The 18,495-nt window shown below is 43.1% G+C and overlaps 2 protein-coding genes, 1 long non-coding RNA gene and 1 other non-coding gene across 4 annotated transcripts in view; 2 read left to right on the top strand and 2 right to left on the bottom strand.

Moving 5' to 3' along the window:
- Window positions 1-1,137: 1,137 nt before the first annotated feature.
- The window catches only part of LOC123513450, a 21,309-nt gene continuing 3,951 nt past the window's right edge, over window positions 1,138-18,495 (bottom strand). Inside the window, exons 4-13 of the mRNA XM_045270610.1 lie at window positions 17,594-18,235; window positions 16,057-16,248; window positions 15,098-15,242; window positions 6,587-6,645; window positions 5,650-6,086; window positions 4,660-4,930; window positions 4,004-4,344; window positions 3,432-3,951; window positions 3,047-3,238; window positions 1,138-2,663 (exon numbers count right to left, since the gene is read on the bottom strand). Of these exons, the coding sequence (XP_045126545.1) occupies window positions 2,500-2,663; window positions 3,047-3,238; window positions 3,432-3,951; window positions 4,004-4,344; window positions 4,660-4,930; window positions 5,650-6,086; window positions 6,587-6,645; window positions 15,098-15,242; window positions 16,057-16,248; window positions 17,594-18,235 (2,963 nt within the window). The 3' untranslated portion in view covers window positions 1,138-2,499. The remainder of the gene's footprint in view (window positions 2,664-3,046; window positions 3,239-3,431; window positions 3,952-4,003; window positions 4,345-4,659; window positions 4,931-5,649; window positions 6,087-6,586; window positions 6,646-15,097; window positions 15,243-16,056; window positions 16,249-17,593; window positions 18,236-18,495) is intronic.
- Window positions 5,952-18,495, top strand: part of LOC123513383 (monocarboxylate transporter 9-like) — a 38,493-nt gene continuing 25,949 nt past the window's right edge. The window contains exon 1 of the mRNA XM_045270510.1: window positions 5,952-6,120. The gene's annotated coding sequence lies outside the window, so the exon portion shown is untranslated. The remainder of the gene's footprint in view (window positions 6,121-18,495) is intronic.
- LOC123513386 lies at window positions 6,435-7,571 on the bottom strand. The gene is made up of 2 exons (XR_006677324.1): window positions 7,374-7,571; window positions 6,435-6,817 (listed from the first exon to the last, which is right to left on the bottom strand). It is a non-coding gene; the product is annotated as an uncharacterized LOC123513386 (long non-coding RNA).
- On the top strand, window positions 12,148-12,218 carry Trnag-ccc. Its single transcript has one exon. It is a non-coding gene; the product is annotated as a tRNA-Gly (tRNA).

Raw genomic sequence — 18,495 nt, 5'->3', positions numbered from 1 at the left:
CTCTCTCTCTCTCTCTCTCTCTCTCTCTCTCTCTCATGAACCAAATGTCTAGAAGGAAAATTTAGTGGTTCATTGTCAAACGGTAATATTCTTGCCCTGATTCATTAGCGAAGATAGTTTCTCTCTCTCTCTCTCTCTCTCTCTCTCTCTCTCTCTCTCTCTCTCTCTCTCTCTCTCTCTCTCTCTCTCTCTCTCTCTCTCTCTCTCTCTCTTGATAAATATTTGTGTGTCCCTCTCAAACCTTCCATTTTCTTCACTACAATCTAGTTTTCTTTGATTAACTGATTTCACTGGTCACTATTATATTTATTTGGTGAGTCTTATCTCTGTTCACGTTGTGTTATTGTATGGTATATTGTCCGTTAGGCATATCAGTGTGACTTCACTGCTTGTTTTCCTTCACACGAGTCTAATTTCATCCAAAAAAAGACGAGGAAAGGAAAAAAATGAGATGGGTTTGTTTTGAGGAAAGTATATGTATGGACAGTTTACTATTTGATGGAGCAGACTTCCCTTTCTTATTTCTATCTAAAGCAGTGTGTTAAGTCAAGTGATTTTAACCCCTTCAGTACTGGGATATATTTTTACCATGTGATTTGTGTACCATTAGACCATTTTATTGACATTAAGAAGGGTCTATGGAGGTCAGAAGATTAATGGCCACAGTCTTCACTATTTTAAGCCCTTCAGTACTGGGACACATTTATACCTAGAGATTTGTGTACGATTAGACCATTTATTGACATTAGAAGGGTCTATGGAGGTCAGAAGATTAATGGCCACAGTCTTCACTATTTTAATGCCCCACATGAATTTCTGAAATTGTTCAAAGTCAGCAAGTAGTAAGCAGAATGAATATGGAAACGCTAGTGAAGGTGTTACTAGGTAAGTATCATGTTTCAGTATTTATGATGTATAGGAAGCCACACCTTTCTTTCTCAACCCCACTTTATGTCTGCTTACCTACTTATCTCCACTCCCTTCTGGTTTCTACATTTCGCATTTCATTCCATGTAAACTGCATCCCCATTCTCTCTCTCTCTCTCTCTCTCTCTCTCTCTCTCTCTCTCTCTCTCTCTCTCTCTCTCTCTCTCTCTCTCTCTCTCTCTCTCTCAAAATGATAATGATAGTAACACCATTATTGTTGATTATATTCCTGCCACATATTACAAAATTCGTTAAAAAATATATACTGTAGTACAAAAATCGGGATTATATCTGAGTGTACCTGTACTGTATTCACCTGTTCTTACTGTCATGGTGTGTGTGAAAGAATATATTCGTCTATCTGTCTACCTATAAGTTAATCCCAACGAGCTCTCCTCTTGACCAAATGATTATACTTGAAACTATATTATTTTCATTTATCAAAGTAAGTCCTTTTATTTTTTCACAAACACTGATTTTATCATTATTTTGTGTTCATTCTTAGATAGCCTTATTGAGTTCACAGTAGTGTAAATGTTAGTACTTTTTTCATCCTTCCCTGTAGAAATTCCTTGTCACCATTTTATTTTATAGTGCGAAAGTTGGGTGGAGAGGAACTTCTGTGCTGTCCTGGTTGACTCTCCTTTAGAAGTAGTTACTAAGCAGCGTTGCAATGACCTAAAGTTTTGTTGCTGTCTGGGTTTCCTTTTGATTTATTTCTTATCTATGTTTCGCTCTCTAGCCTTGTTTTGAATTCTTATCAAGCTTTACGATACTGTTTGTACTTATCATGATTATCGTTCTTCTAGTGTCCAACAAGCTACTGTTTGGTTCTCCTCTGCATCTTATCTTCCACTTCCACTTCCACGTTTTTTTTTTTTTCTATCTAGTTCATCTCTTATTGATATGGGTCGGGCTCTTTTTTGTTCTGATCTTCACTTAATGGTGTTACATCACATGGTTAACGGTGACCTTGTTGTACCATTGGTCGTTAACCCCTTCAGTACTGAAATGCATTTTTACCATGAGCTTTGGTTGTGATTAGACGATTTTATTTACATTAGGAAGGGTCTGTGGAAGTTAAAAGATTAGTGGCCAGAGTCTTCACTATCTTAATCTCCACATAAGTTTCTGAAGCAGTATAAAGTCACCAGATAATAAGCAGAATGAATATTGAAACACGTCATGGTACTGAAGAGGTTAAGGTGAGCTATTGGTATTGACTCCTTAATGCATCCACTTACCTGAACGCAGCACTCACTCACTCACTCACTCACTCACTCTGCACTTTGTTATTGGTGCTCCAGTCATTTCCAGTGTGCGGTGCTTCTGTTTCCCACTCACATGTTTCAAAATGTACAAACACACACAATGCAAACGATGAGTAAGAAAAATAAGTAGACTGAGGGAACAAGTGATGGGAATGTGACGGCAATGATAGAATAACAGTCACGACAAGGCGCAAAACAACACGGATTTCCCTCAGAAGACACTTTTGACACACGCATGAAAGACACGGTCAGATAGATATTCAGTGGCGTTTCTCGTTCCTGGCCATTCCCTTCACCCACACTACGGCTTCTCCTCCTCCTCTTCCCTCTCTTTAGCGGCCTTCCTGCGTCGGTCGATCTTCTCCGCTACATTCATGAACATCCACGCCAGGAAAGACATGAGCAGCATCCCGGCCGTGATTCGCATGCTGACGGCGTAGCTCTGAGTGACGTCCCTGATGAAGCCTGTGTGAGGAGGGGCGGAACGATAACACACACATACATACAGACACAAAGATAAATGAATAGAATGATACACAACTTCTTGATTGATTATTTGTAACTCTCAGCAAAAAGTAATGGAGACTAAGATGGACAAGGAGGAATGCTGCGAGGAAAGTGTTATTTATGCTGTTATGTTGAGCTGTGATGTGCTACGTTGAGTGCTTCGCTTTATTGTGTTATGCAGTGTTATGCTGTGATATGGTGTGCTACGTTCCGTTATATAGTGTTATACTGTGATATGCTGCTGTGTGTTATGTTTTTTACTGCGTTATGAAGTGTCAAGCTGTGATGCGATGTGCTGTGTTGTATAGTGCTGTTCTATGCTGTGCTGCGCTTCTCTGTACCAATAAGAGGGCCGAGGCAGATGAACCCAATGGCGGTACAGAAGGAGGAGGTGCCGAAGACCGGGGCAAGCAGTTCCTCGCCCATCACGTCGATGATGACGATGTTGTAGATGCCCATGCACGCCCCCACGCCCACGCCATAGGTCGCCATCCAGGTCAGCAGCAGCTCAGACGTGGTGGAGAACGTGAAGGCTGCGGAGGAAAGTTACTGGAGCTGAGAGAGAGAGAGAGAGAGAGAGAGAGAGAGAGAGAGAGAGAGAGAGAGAGAGAGAGAGAGAGAGAGAGAGAGAGAGAGAGAGAGAGAGAGAGAGAGATTTCGTTGTGATCATTTTTACTATCATCAACACCACGACCACCGCCGCCGCTGCAGCCGCCGCTTGCTCACCTGTGATGGAGGCGCTAATGAGCAGGAAGCCGGACAGGTAGGCAATCCTCTTGTTGAACCACTTGAAGTCTGACAGCGTGGACACCATGATGCGCGTCACCAGGTTGCACCCCGCGGACACAGACAGGCACCAAGAGGAGGCGTCCTTCGATAAGCCCACCTCCAGCATGGCGAAGGGCACCATCATGAGGAAGTTGAGGAAGCCGTTGATGCACAAGACGCCGCCAAAGCAGAAGATGCAGGCGCGCAGGTACTTGAGCACCGCGAGGTCCTTCTTGGTGGACTTGATGACCCTGATGAGAAAGATTTCGCCTGTTTTCTTTTGCGCCTTGGCGTCGGCCTTTTCCTCCTCGTCGTCCAAGGGGCATGGCGGCGAGGCTACCCGCGTCCATGGAGGAGAGGCTGAGAGTGGAGTTGTATCTCGAGGAGTGCCTGGAGGAAGGGGCTGTCGTCTTCCTGCCCTCAAGGCGCACAAGCAGCCTGTGCCTCGTCTCGTGGGCAAAGTCACACTCCGCCTCCACTAAGTGTGACACTGTGCTGCTGGCGAAGGAGGACTTTGAGGGGGAGAGCACCATGCCGCGGCCCAGGTGAGGTGAGTCCATGGCCTTGGGCTTGGCGGGAAGGGCCGGCACATATTCCTCGGGCTCCTCCTCCACTATGACCCTCTTTTGGTGCCACTCGTAGGGGTGGAAGAAGGAGGCGCCGACGCTGGCATTGAGCATAATGGCTCCCATGATGAGCGTGGCACCTCTAAAACCGAAAATATCTTGAAGGTATCGGGAGACAGGTGGCACCAGGAACTGTCCCAGGCAGATGCCACTCATCATGATGGCATTGGTGATGCCGCGCAGCCGGTGGAAGTAGTGAGGTAGAATGGTGAAGCACTGGCAGGTCACCAAGCCGCCGCCGATCCCTGTTGGGAGAGAGGGTGTGGTCAGTGACGTGCGGTGCTTTCTGCTGCCTCGATACAGTTCACTATGTGAACATGTTGACCAAGTGACTTTGACCTTGTGTTAGTGCAGTGATATCTGCAGTGAAGCTCTGAGGACAAATGCAATCACGTGTTAGATATTATCCATGCTTTTTGAGGTTGAATAAAAGCCTTAACTTGTGGAACATCAGAAGGGAAAGTTATGCATACACTATGAATAATCCAGCCAAGGGGAATAGTGAGGGCGGTGTGAGGAATTTGAGACAGGCAGCGGAGAAGAGAGACACTCGCACTCACCAGTCAAGACGGAGTAAGAGAAAAAGAGAAATTTTGGGAAGGGGGTGATGGCGCTGAGCATGAGGCCCACGCTGGCCATCACAGAGCCAGTCATCCCCACGGGACGCCATCCCAGCTCCTGCGTGAGGGGCCGCGTCAAGAGGCCGCTGATGAACCACAGGAAGCACTGGAGGTTGAAGATCCAGGCAGTGTTGGTGGAGGAGGAGCCGGCGTCAATGAGGTAGTCGGAGAAGAGCACGCCGAAGGAGGGACCCATCGAGGGCAGCAGCGTCTGGACCAAGAGAAGAAGCAGAGTAACTCATCCATTATTCATTTACGATGGTTGGTCTTATTAATGTGTTTTAATTAACTATAATTCCTTGAATAGGTAAAGGCTTGCTCGCAAATACATGTTTATAATTAGGCAGATACATTTTATGGTGTCTGACTTTTCTTTACTCATGCTGATAAAGAATCCGGATAAAAGAACAAACGTACTGTATGTGTGACTGTTTTGTTCAGTTACTAGAAGAAATAGTAATGATTGTATGCTTTATTTGGTGACTCTTTTGCCACTTTACTATATGATTACAAGAGGTTTATTTTTTTACATTTTACACATTTCTTGTGGTCTCGTCTAAAGATTAAGTTTGGCACAACCACTGCCTCTGTTGCTCTCTTCACTTTTCTACACAAACTAGTTCCTTCAACGTGTGAAAATATCAAAGACTTCCAATGCCACAATTGTGTTGAAATATATTAGAAAAAATAATGGAGTAGGGAACTCATACAGACCCATATTCTGAAACACTTCGTCGCCGCATCTCCACTCCTTTATAAAGACTTAACTTGTAGTGACACGGAATTTTAAGGGCGTCTTTACGATTCAGTGACAAATTGACAAGCTTTCTACATTACTGACAGGAAAAAAACACTTGAAAACCCGGCTAGTCATTTCTTGAGGGAACCAAGCTTTTCATACTATGAACCACAGCAGGAAGGAAGACTCACCACGATAATGAAGGTCCCAAGCACCACCATCCAGCCCCATCCTCCTTCAGGCGGCACCAACTTGTACTGCACTCTCTCATCCTGACTGAACACCACGCCCTGTTTGTTCCCGCGGCTGCCAGTGTTCTGTGGGGGCTTCTCATCTCCTCCCGCAGCGCTGTCATCATCAACACTGCAATCACGGTCTCTGTCACCATCACGCCACTGTTTCTCGTTGGCATTTATATCCTGGCACTTCTCCTCCCTTTGTACGTGAAGCTCCTGGCACTCCGCGGCACCCTTGCCCTGCCCCGCCTTCTCCCTCGCCCCGCTGAATGCCATGCTACCAGTACTCGCCCCGCCTCCTTCCCTCCAGTGCGTTGTGTGGTCAGTGTTCGTCCCTTGTGATTCCAGCAAGCACGGAAGCACAAGCGGTAACACCAGTGACCGCCACCTCACTGTTGCCACACGAGAGTAACAAGTCTAGTCATGGTACGTTCACCTGATTCACTTTTATTTGTTGTGGTGAAACAAGTTTTATTCTTTTTTTATTTCTGTTGTTGTTTTTTTCTTGTTCTTGTCTTGTGTTGCTGGTATATTGTTTTTTTTTTTTTTTTTTCAGTTTATTTATTTATTTATTTTTTTTTTGTGTGTGTCTCCTTCCTTTGGTTTCCGTGTGTGAGTGTGTTCGGGTTTGTCTTCTTTTGGTGTGCGTCTGTGCGCGTCTCTGTTCTTTATTGATTTTTTTTTTTTGTCACGTCATGGTATCATCACTGTTTTCTTTCACTCTCTCAGTCCTGTTTTGCATATCAAGGGTCAGAAATTTTGTAGTTAATTATTCGTCAGTTGTTACTTAGAATATAACATTTTTTTTCACGTATTGATCCCCTCTAAGTAATTTCCCTTCCCGCCATACAAGATTTAAAGTGTTTGGCGTGTACCCTGTAATGACACTCACACCGCACTGAGATGAGCTGGCACTGGTTGATTTTGGCACTAGTTTGATGACTTTTGAGGCTGCGGCGCGTGCTTATCTCACCCCAGTTGCATCACCCTCACCTTCACCTTCACCTTCACACGCTGGGTCCCTCTCTCAAATGTTATGCCGTTCACAGTTTGGTGGCGTATTACTTTTTCTTATCAGTCTCGCTAATGTCACGCACTCTGTCATCTTGTACCATTTGTCGCACTGTTGGTTTGCGTTTTAGTGGTTTGTTGTTACTAGTTTGGATTATTTGCGTGCTATGTGTCTGTTTATGAGTTATTTTATCATACTACTGTGTTCTTTTGCTGTTTGTTTTTCTATTTCTTTCTATCGTCTCTCTCTCTCTCTCTCTCTCTCTCTCTCTCTCTCTCTCTCTCTCTCTCTCTCTTAGTTCTGTGTACGTCAGACTACATTTCCCGCGTTCATTCACCTTACTCTCTTCATTTGCGCCACCCACATCTGTTACTGTAATTACGACCATCACCGCCGTGGTGCAGTGGGACCGCGTGGGCTTTGTGGGCCCCAGGGTTCGAATCCTGGCCACGGTCCGAGGTTAAGAAAGACATCCACTCGGCGTAACGGTTCCCAAATGCTAAAACCAAAGTCCTAACTCCTCTGTCAGTAGGCATCGTCCTAGCCTCTAATATATAAACCGGACGTAAAAACTAAAAAAAAAATAAATAAATGAAAACTACCACTATTACTACTACTACTACTACTACTACTACTACTACTACTACTACTACTACTACTGTAATACCTCCACTTTCATTGAGCTCATGAAAGACAATGACGAACGCTTAATTATTTGTTGCTCGTATGATTTCATCTTGATCACTAACACCAAAGCACTTCACGGAAATAAGCAACGTGTGTCCGGCTTCACCACCTGCACCACACATGCCACTGTAGCTGTCACTGTCCCTTCACTGTCACAACCACCACTACCACTACTACCACCGCCACCATCACTAGTACTACACCACGAGAGAAGTTATGTAAAAGTCGCCAGTTGCCAAGAGTCCACGCCTACCGCTCACTCCTTTCGGAGTTGCACTGTCTTGTTTTCCGCGATCTCATCTGTGTGTGTGTGTGTGTGTGTGTGTGTGTGTGTGTGTGTGTGTGTGTGTGTGTGTGTGTGTGACCTTCCAAGTTTACATGTTGCCACGCGCTATTGTCTATTCCTGCATCAGTGGAAGACCTAAATATATTATGTTACATTCGAAGAACGTCACACACACACACACACACACACACACACACACACACACACACACACACACACACACACACACACACACACACACACACACACACACACACACACACTGCCAATAAAACTGTGATGAAATTATTATGGCTACCCATCCAGTTGCACATTCATTTGAGGTGAAAAAATGATGCACAGTGTGTCAGGGAAGCATTTTCGCCACTGTCATGTATTTCACCTCCATGCACAGGCAGCGAAGTGAATGTTGGGTGAGTGGAGAGTAGTAGTAGTAGTAGTAGTAGTAGTAGTAGTAGTAGTAGTAGTAGTAGTAGTAGTAATAGAAGTAGTAAACTATTGTTGTTGGTGTTGCTTTCTTTTCTTTTTGCTGAAATACTAATCATGCCTCCCCAGCCGCTGCCTCTCATGATGTAATGGTGGTGGCGGTGGTGGCGGTGGTGGGGACCGGTTGTGGCGACGGCAGCGAGTGTTGGATCCTATAGGTGAAGGCCAGTGGGAAGGAAAGCGAGCCGTGGGGAGTGGTGAGGATGAGCCGGGAATCATCAGACACTGTGACTTAGGTGTTTCTCAAGGATCTCATCTTTCCAGGGCGTATTAAAAATGTTCAACACGACTATTTTCAAAGGCCACGGAGATGATTACACCAGTTCTTAACAATGCTCCTCCTGTTAATCATGTAAATATCGTTAATCTGTCACTAGTACTGAAAGAAACCTCCTTAAAACCCGCGTAACGTACTGTAGAGAGCTGATATATCTATGCATCTGAAAAAAAAAAAATGGCCTTGCTTCACACGACATGCCAAGCTACAGTGTAGATATAACTTGAGTTTTTCTTCTCATGTCCTTGAAGCTTAAATTTTTCTTGTTGAGCTGTGCATGCGTTGATGATGCGCCAATCTACTTGTGCAAGCGTGACACATAAGATGCAGCCACGACGCTTCAAGACGGAGAACATGAAGATTGACTCAGCGTGGAGGGATCAAAGGATAACACCTCGGAGTAACAGACAGATTGAATTACTGACGTCCTTGCTACTGTCAAATGAAAACTAGTGATGAGAAGGATGGATTTTGCGGTGAACAAGTAACAGGTTAGCAATGAGAGTTACCTAATGGTGATTTTTTTTTTTTTTTTTTTTTTTTACGGTAAGGCCTATAGCGCCTGTAGGCACACTTGAAGAGTGTAAGGGAAGCGCTGTTCAGCTTCCGCCCATTAGTGGCGCAGGAAGTTTTATTTATAGTGGTACCCATATTAGGGCCCATATCACCGCCCAAGCTCATCTTGAGTGTAACCACCTAGAACCTGGGTATCATGGTGATTTGTAGGTAACTTTAAACCACTCGACAAATGGCAAAGTGTTTTAAGGCTGTACGTGGTGGAATTCGAACCTACGCGTGGACGTCTGCCCGATCCCACGCTCACCACCTTATCCACTATGCCACCTCACCATCTGGAGATGGTGAGGTGCAGGGAGGGAAGGAATGGCATGAGAAGGAACGGTAACCTGATGGAGATGGAGAGGAATGAAGAAAGTTTGGGTGATTTGTCTTGCTGAGTTTTTTTTTTTTTTTTTTTTTTTTTTTTAAACTTAGAATGATCGCTTAACGCCTCACCTGTGTCCTCCTAAGTGTCTGTCACGATCCCACTGCTGCCCACTGTGTCCACATTACTATCTACACAAATTGGTACCAGTCGCTCTGTGTCCAGCACTGTAGTAACACCCTGTCACTGCTTCCCTCACAAGCCAAAACATGCCAATGCTAGGAAAGCTACTCATCATCGTCCTTGAGAAAGTGTTGTAACCACTGATAACGCACGAGTGATAAGTGTGGTAATGATGGAATCAGCCCACGTCAGCAACTTGTCAGAGTTGATACATATCAGATAACTGTTCCTTGTTGAACCAGTGAAGTAAAAAAACATAATTAATTAATAATCTGATCATTTCGGGAAGGCAACAATGATATATAAACATTTATTTTCTTTGAATAATTTTTCCTCAACTTGGAGAAATAAGAAATACATTTGGTACCGCTATTTTGTTGTTATCTATTCTCTCTAAGGGAAGGGAGGAAATCTTTCACAAGGCTGAGTTACGGAAATGCATAGGAAACGGAGAGGTTAGTAACACAAACTACTATGTCTCAATCTGCTGATACTGTACAACTGACGGTCTTGTAAAGCAAAACACACACACACACACACACACACACACACACACACACACACACACACACACACACACACACACACACACACACACACACACACACACACACACACACACTTAAAATAGGAAAATATCAACTCATATATCTTTTGTATTGTAAGTTAATTGTAGATTATTGAATTTAAAACAATGTCAAGTATAATTTGTGTATTTGATTAATCTATACACGCCTTGGTCTCGTGGCCTTGGCGTGATATACATTTAATCTCACTTGTATCAGTGTTTTGGTGCAGAAAATAAATAAAAAAAAGAATATCATTAAGACTAAGGTAAAGTAAGGACAAAAAATAAGAGCAAAGTGAAGTTGTCAGTTTATAGACATTTCAGTTCAGAGAAAGAAAGGAAGAAAAGATAAAGGAAAAAGGAAAAATAAGACAAAAAACTAAACTAAACTCAGTGAAGGAAGTCTAAATGCTTGTGATTATCGTTACAAAAAAAAAAAAAAAAAAAAAAAAGCGGTGCAGTCGTTTTTCTTCTTTTAAATGTACATTGTGTCATTTAGTAAGTTCTTTGTGATTCTGTTATGGCCAGTGTGAAAAACAACGTGTATGGCACTAACAACCTGATGTGACTGCTGAATCAGTGCCACGCCCGTCTTCGCACCCACACACACACACACACACACACCCTCTTGATATAACTATTAAGTGTAAGATGATAAATTATTGGTCTAGGTTAGTGACGGGAAAGAACACTAAGTTAAGTTATATAATGTATAATTGCTTATTACAGTTATATACGAGCGGTCTGTATTTTTTGTCACCATGGATAGAATATATCAAAAATATTTGTATAGAGTGTGGAATGTCATGGGTGTGGATGGCGCAGACAGTTAGTAACCCTAAATGGTTCAGAAAAGCGATTGAACAAAAATTAAAAGACTTATGGATAAACAAGTGGTACGAAAACATATCAAATAAAGGTATTTGTAATACTTACAAATTATATAAAGAAATTTATGGAATTGAAGAATACCTGCTTAAACTTAATAAAAATAATCGTATAAGTTTGTCAAAGCTTCGCACGGAAATAATAAATTACCAATCATTGTTGGTAGATATAATCAAACAGACAGAGAGGTGCGTTATTGTACTAAATGTAATAATGAATTGATAGGGGATGAATACCATGCTTTGTTGATTTGTCAAAATCAAGAAATTCTTCAATTGAGAAATAGATACATACCCGAATATTATAGATTGCAACCAAATAATTTTAAATTTGTCAAGCTGATGCAAAGTGGTAATGTAAACTTGTTAATAAATCTGGCACAGTTTATTAATGCATTGTTGCGAATGTTTAGGTGATACATAAGATTATGTACATATTGAGGGGCTGTGCTCCATACTTTGTAAAAAAGTCTGAGCAATAAATATATTTCTTCTTCTTCTTCTTCTTCACACACACACACACACACACACACACACACACACACACACACACACACACACACACACACACACACACACACACACACACACACACACACAGAATAGGTGGATAACGTAGGTGAAGTCGGAGAAGGAAGAGGAGGACGAAGAATGAATAAGGAATGGAGGGAGAGGAGGAGGAATAATGTAGGAATGGATGAGGAAAGGGTTCTCTCTCTCTCTCTCTCTCTCTCTCTCTCTCTCTCTCTCTCTCTCTCTCTCTCTCTCTCTCTCTCTCTAGGAGTCTTCTCTAATAAACACTCCAGATACTAAACAAAAGTAGTTGTAATGTAATGTAAGTTGCCGTATACACTTCAAAGGACAGCGTGACGTAGCCTTTCTCTTCTCTCCCGCTCCCATCATCTTTCTCTCCTGAGTATAGTTTCTAGAGCCACGGGAACGATGATCTTTCACCACACTCCACCTACGATACGCAGTGTGTGTGTGTGTGTGTGTGTGTGTGTGTGTGTGTGTGTGTGTGTGTGTGTGTGTAATAATAATAATAATAATAATAATAATGTGTGTATGTGTGTGTATTTGTTTGTGTGTGTAAAGGCTACTACTTATCACACTAATTAAGATAAAAACTCACAAACGATTACTCAAATTGAGATATATTTACAACTATGACTTTATCTTTCATTGCGCCGCTGGTGTAGTGGTATCATGCAAGATTCCCATTCTTGCGACCCGGGTTCGATTCCCGGGCGGCGCATGATTTCATTATAATGTTTTCACTGATACGCATAACAGTCAGCTAGATGAACGATACGTATCGCTCACTCGCGCTCCAAAGTGAGACGTCATGATACTCTCAGCTGCATAGAATCCCTTGTTACTGATTCACTCGCTGCGTCATCACCTCAGTAACACAAACCGTTAACAGAAACAATGCTGACTTTGGCCGGAGTGATATTTCTTTTAGCAATGTACCTGAATATAATGAACAGACGGACAACACTCACAGCATCACAGCGAGGCACCCTCCACATCACTACCAAGCGGTTCCCCAAGCCATGTCCTGTGTCCTCTTCACTCATTCCCGTGCCTTTCCATTCACTGGCTGTCATAACGAGACCGCTCATTTTCTGGCTCGTATTCTCAATCACTTCTGTACTTCACCTTTACTATTTCAAGATTTATTTAAATTTACATGAGATTTTTAAAGTGATTTTTTTCTTCTATAGACAGAGTGACATGATATCTACATTATCAACTGGAAAAACACTCTTGATAATCCTGCTAATCATCTCTGCAGCCTTTGAAAACAGTCGTGGTGAGAAAATAAAACCTTTCTGAATACGGTCTGTCAACACTGGGTACGGAGGGGGGCAGGTGATAAATTTCAAGGTGAACTAAACAGCCTTCAGATACTTTGCCTTACCTGATGTCCGTCGGCCGCATTACTACCGTGGGAAGCGTGGCTCACATAAGGAAGGGGGTTTGGCAGTAGCGGTTTATATCACCACTCTTCTGACTCTCGAGATCAACTGAGGAAAATTATGCAAGGGTACCAAGTGGTGTTTGTGGGACGGGAGAGAGAGGGACAATGAGATAACTTGCAAACACGGCATAGTAGTGGCGCGTTTCTTTGGTGTTCGTGCATATTCATAAATGTTTAGTGCCTTTCAGTGAGACACGCAGGGTTTTCAATTGTTCTAATATTTCGGTGAATGTCGTTGGCTATATTTACGTTTTCTTTATCTAGATTCTTTCTTAATTCTTTTTTTTTTTCCATCTTAGATAAAGTTTCGTTCTTATTAATCTTTTGCCACTCATAGTTGCTAAAAACAATCGTAACCTACAATAAACACTCTCTCTCTCTCTCTCTCTCTCTCTCTCTCTCTCTCTCTCTCTCTCTCTCTCTCTCTCTCTCTCTCTCTCTCTCTCTCTCTCTCTCTCTCTCTCTCTCTCTCTAATAAAGGTTATATAATAAGAATCATCCATCTTTTTTTTCTTTATAACCTCTTCCTCCTCCTTTTCCTCCTCCTCCTCCTCCTCCTCCTCCTCCTCCTCCTCCTCCTCCTCCTCCTCCTCCTCCTCCTCCTCTACAATTCCCAGCATACGACACTTCATTCTTCCCGGAGGCTTCTCACACGTGGGATCAACAAATTTCAGTCACGTGTTTCAGTGAGATTGCATCGTTGGTCATATCGAGTGTGGGTGTACCAAGAACTCACACACTCAGGTCACGCTAGACTGTTATTTATTTACTCTTTATTTTGTTTTTATTTATTTTTACTTATATATTTGTTTATTGTTGTTAGTTTTTTTTATTCTTAGTATGGGTTATACGTATTTAGTTCTGTAAAATCTTATATATATATATATATATATATATATATATATATATATATATATATATATATATATATTTTTTTTTTGTTTTGTTTTTCCTTTTCTTGCCATTCCTCCTCCTTCTCCTCCTCCTCTTCCTCCTCTTCCTCCTTGTAAGATACTTGAAGGTATATTACTAATGACTCATGGTTTTGCTGTGAATACAAAGTCAGTTTCACTTTCTAAATCACGAGGCCGTTGTTGTTTGCCATGCCATGCCAGTGTGGTGGGGATGACGTCACGAAGCACCACTTGTCACGCACACTTGTCTCTGCGTGGTAGGATCATTAGAAGGGGAGGAGAGTTTGGTTGAAGGGGATTTTAGGTCACTATGGGAACAGTTTTTCTCTCAATCCTGAAGCCCATCATTTGCGTTTCTATCACCGCTGTCGGCAGATTACAAGATCACTGTCCTCTAGTTAAGTTTTCCTCTTTACATTATACATTTTCTGTCTTCATTACTTACCATTTCCACTGTGACTTAACGCATTATAGTTTCATCACGTTAACAGCAACCAGCACCAAGAGTTCCCATCACAGGTAGCTCGATTGTCTTCCCAGCCATTCATAACAATTCTCGCTTCATAATTCCTTGGTAATTTTCGCTCATCCAGTCTGCTGAAGAACTACGTATGTTATCTTCCTGCTCTGCGTTCACTCTGACTGGTACGTTATCTGGTGCAGTTGTTTCCCGTTTCTATCCTACCAGGAGCATACGTACCTTGTGGTGATTTATTCCCAGGGTTCGTCTTTCGTTTGGCAAAGCAGTCCTTTAACCTCTTCAGCACCAGGACGTGTTTTCATATTCATTCTAGTTACTATTTTTTTGATATTATACAGCTGTAGAAACATATGTTGGGATTAGAGTAGTAGAGACTTCGGCTATTAATCTTTTGACCTCCATAGACCCTTCCGAATATAAATAAAATCGTCTAATCATGCCCCAAAATCATGGTAAAATTGCGTCTCAGTATTGAATGGGGTTAATACTACAAGGTTTTCCTCCACTGCGAAACTTTCTAGAATAAAGCTCAGGTGTATTCATCGTCCTCTGTGTTTATATTGCTTGTCACAGTAGCTCATCTGTTCACCATATTTAGCATTGCATTTCGAAATCACACAGTAACTGACATGACTGTATCGTTATTCATCTCATTATAGACTCCTGTTCTTCGTCAAACGTTTACGATAGTTTGCCACCCTCGTGTTTCTTGGAATGCATTTTCATCCTCTCAGTCAACTGGTTCTCCTTATTACTGATCTAGACGCCCTTCCTTGTGCCTCTGCTTGTCATACGCCATTGCCCGTCCCATCAACACCCACAGAAGTGTCCCGCCCATCCCCAGGCTCGACAACACCCAGATGCTGATGGCGTAACTCTGAGAAGCGTCCCGAATAATTCCTGTGCATGAAAAAGAAACATGAAAATAAATAACAGGAGTTGTGGAGAGTAAAGGGTGTGGTTGTGGTAGACTTCACATGGAGGTTGTGGAGATGTGGTTTTCATTTGGTAGTTGTGGTGGTGGTGGTGGTGGTGGTGGTGGTGGTGGTGGTGGTGGGGTGATGATCGTGGAGGTCATGTGCAAGATTAAGGTCATTGCAATGTTGCTTGTTATAACAGCGGTGAATTGCTCTATCTAAGATGGAGAGGAGGAGGAGGAGGAGGAGGAGGAGGAGGAGGAGGAGGAGGAGGAGGAGGAGGAGGAGGAGAAGAAGAAGAAGGAAGAAGAAGACGAAGAGGAAAGAAAGAAGAAAAAGAAAAAGAAAATAAAAGAGGAAAAACCAGAAGAGAAACATCATCATCATCAAAACAACAACAACAACAACAACAACAACAACAACAACAACAACAACAACACCAGCACCACCAACACCACCACCACCACCACCACCACCAACAACAACAACAACAACACCAATAACAAAAAACAAAGATACACGACACACAAACAACAGCAAGCATCAGTCACTCAGCCTTTACAATGCAAGACTGCCTGTAATAGACTGCATTGTCTGATCTGGTGGCAAGTAATCAAATTCGAGGCGTCAGGAGAACTAGAGCAAGAGGTGGAGATAAAAAAAGATAAGATGTAGGAAACTTGCTGAACTTGGCTTATATACGAGGTTTTATAGTAGTAGTAGTAGTAGTAGTAGTAGTAGTAGTAGTAGTAGTAGTAGCACCTTCAGAATGCACACCCAGTAAATTCGTGACTCACCAATCAGAGGCCCGATGAGGAACAAACCGATGCCGTTACAGAAGCAGCTGGTGCCGAGGAGAGGCGCCAAGCTCTTCAGCCCCATCACGTCGATCAGCATGAGGGTGAACGTGCCCATGTTTGCACCATGACCGATCCCGTACACCACCATCACCACCAACAGCCACTCTCTTGACCTCAGCAGCGGGAACACTGAAGCAAGAGGGAGTGTAATGAGCATCCAAGTTTCCTGAGTGACATCCTGTAAAGAATGTCATCTCTGATTTGAAACTAGCGAGTGTATCCTTCCTTGTGTCCTTTTGGTTACTTTTAATTCAAGTCCACTTTAGGTCATTGTTACTTTTAATTTTCGTGTTTTTTATTTTTTTATTTTAGTAGAACAATTTCGTTTTTTCTTTTCTTTATTTATACCATGTGGGCTTTTAAAGAGAATTTATGGGCTAAAGGGGATACTTTTTTGTGGTGCCTCCTATCTCAAAGCCCACCCCCGCTAGGAAACCCTTGCCCCAAGTGAGGAAGCCCAACGTACACTCGGACAGCGGACAGGATTCGAACCAGTGAGCTTGGAGACCCCTCGGAAACCAAAGCACGCATGGCTCCACTGTACCACGGCGCTGTTTTTTTTTTTTTTTTTTTTGTTATTACAAGTACAATTATTTCGTTACTATCCGGAATTAGATAAGGCAATTCCTACACTAGCCTCGGAGGCGGTGGCATAGTGGATAAGGTGGTGAGCGTGGGATCGGGCAGACGTCCACGCGTAGGTTCGAATCCCACCACGTACAGCCTTAAAAACTTTGCCATTTGTCGAGTGGTTTAAAGTTACCTATATGTCACCATGATACCCAGGTTCTAGGTGGTTACACTCAAGATGAGCTTGGGTGGTGATATGGGCCCTAATATGGGTACCACTATAAATAAAATTGCCTGCGCCACTAATGGGCGGAAGCTAAACAGCGCTTCCCATACACTCTTCAAGTGTGCCTACAGGCGCTATAGGCCTCAACGTAAAAAGAAAAAAAAATTTAGAAAATAAATGTCCCCAAGCTGGACTGTTACCGATATCGACCTTTTCTTCATTAAATTCCGCAACATTCGCGATCTTAGGTTTAATTTCCTATCTGTAGAACAACAACAGTAATGATAATTGTAGTATCGGTAGCACTAGTAGTAGCAGTAATAGTAGTAGTAGTTGCAGTCATTAGTATTAGTAGTAGTAGTAGCGTTAATTGTAGTAGCAATTGTTATAGTAATAGTAGTAGTTGCAGTAGTTGCAGTAGTAGTAGTAGTAGTTGTTGTTGTTGTAATAGTAGTAGCAGTAGTAGTAGTAGTAGTAGTAGTAGTAGTAGTAGTAGTAGTAGTAGTAGTAGTAGTAGTAGTAGTAGTAGTAGTAGTAGTTGCACTTGTGTTAATAGGGGTAGGAGTAGTAATAGTAGCAGCAGTGGTAGTAGTAATTAGGAGTACGTGTGAGATGGAACGTGAAGAGTGTGAGAGGTGTGCAGTAAAGGATCGTACCGGGGTGTTGTGATCAGATTACCTCCTGCTGAGATGCACATGACGGCACAGCCGGACAGGTAACACGCCCGCACGCTGAAGAAGTTAAAGTCAGAGAACAGAGAGCAGGAGGATCGAATTATAAGGCTGGCCACGGCCATGGCAGACATGCACAGCGCCGAGTCGTCGATGGAGAGTCCTTCGTCCTGAAAGGCGAAGGGTACCATCATCAGGAAGTTGAGGTTGTTGACAACGATCAGTGAACTCGACAGTGAGATGATGCACGCCCGTTTGGATCGGAGAATTCTGAGGTTAGACACGACCGACTTGGCAACCCGCACGAAGATGTTTGGTTTGGATGACGTGGCTGGTGTAGTGTTGGTTGGCGGGCTTCTGGGCAATGCTGCATCTTTGTGGCCCTCTGGAGTAATCTGGACCTTCATGTGCGACTTTAAGGGGTGGAAGGTGGCGGCGGCGACGCAGGCGTGCAACATTATGCCGCTGATAATAAGAGTCGCGCCACGATCACCAAAATTGTCTTGAAGTAATACAATGAAAGGCGGCATGAAGATTTGTCCCAGCCCATCACCGCAGTTCACGATGGCGTTGGCCGCCCCGCGCCGCTGCCTGAAGTAGTTGGGTACCACAACAAAGCTCAGGCCTGTCGCGGTCCCAGCTCCGATTCCTGCAAGAAAAGAACTTTAAGGATACGATGTAACCGTCCATCCGTTGTTCATACGACAGAGAGATCCTCACATTGGCACGATACTAGATATCTTGGTCAAAAACCTGTTGACAAAATGTATCACAGTAAAACAAATACAATTCGCGCGTTCCCCTTTCGCAAGGATGCAGGTGAAATGACTGGGTCCTTCAACAGGTCGCACTCACATCCCCCCTCGTCACTCCCACCAAACAAGTACGGTGGTGAAACAAGTACATGAT

The sequence above is a fragment of the Portunus trituberculatus genome, chromosome 36, assembly GCF_017591435.1.
Source record: "Portunus trituberculatus isolate SZX2019 chromosome 36, ASM1759143v1, whole genome shotgun sequence".
Lineage (NCBI taxonomy): Eukaryota > Metazoa > Arthropoda > Malacostraca > Decapoda > Portunidae > Portunus > Portunus trituberculatus.
Note: the sequence above shows the minus strand (reverse complement) of the source record. Positions and strands in the feature narration are given on the sequence as shown.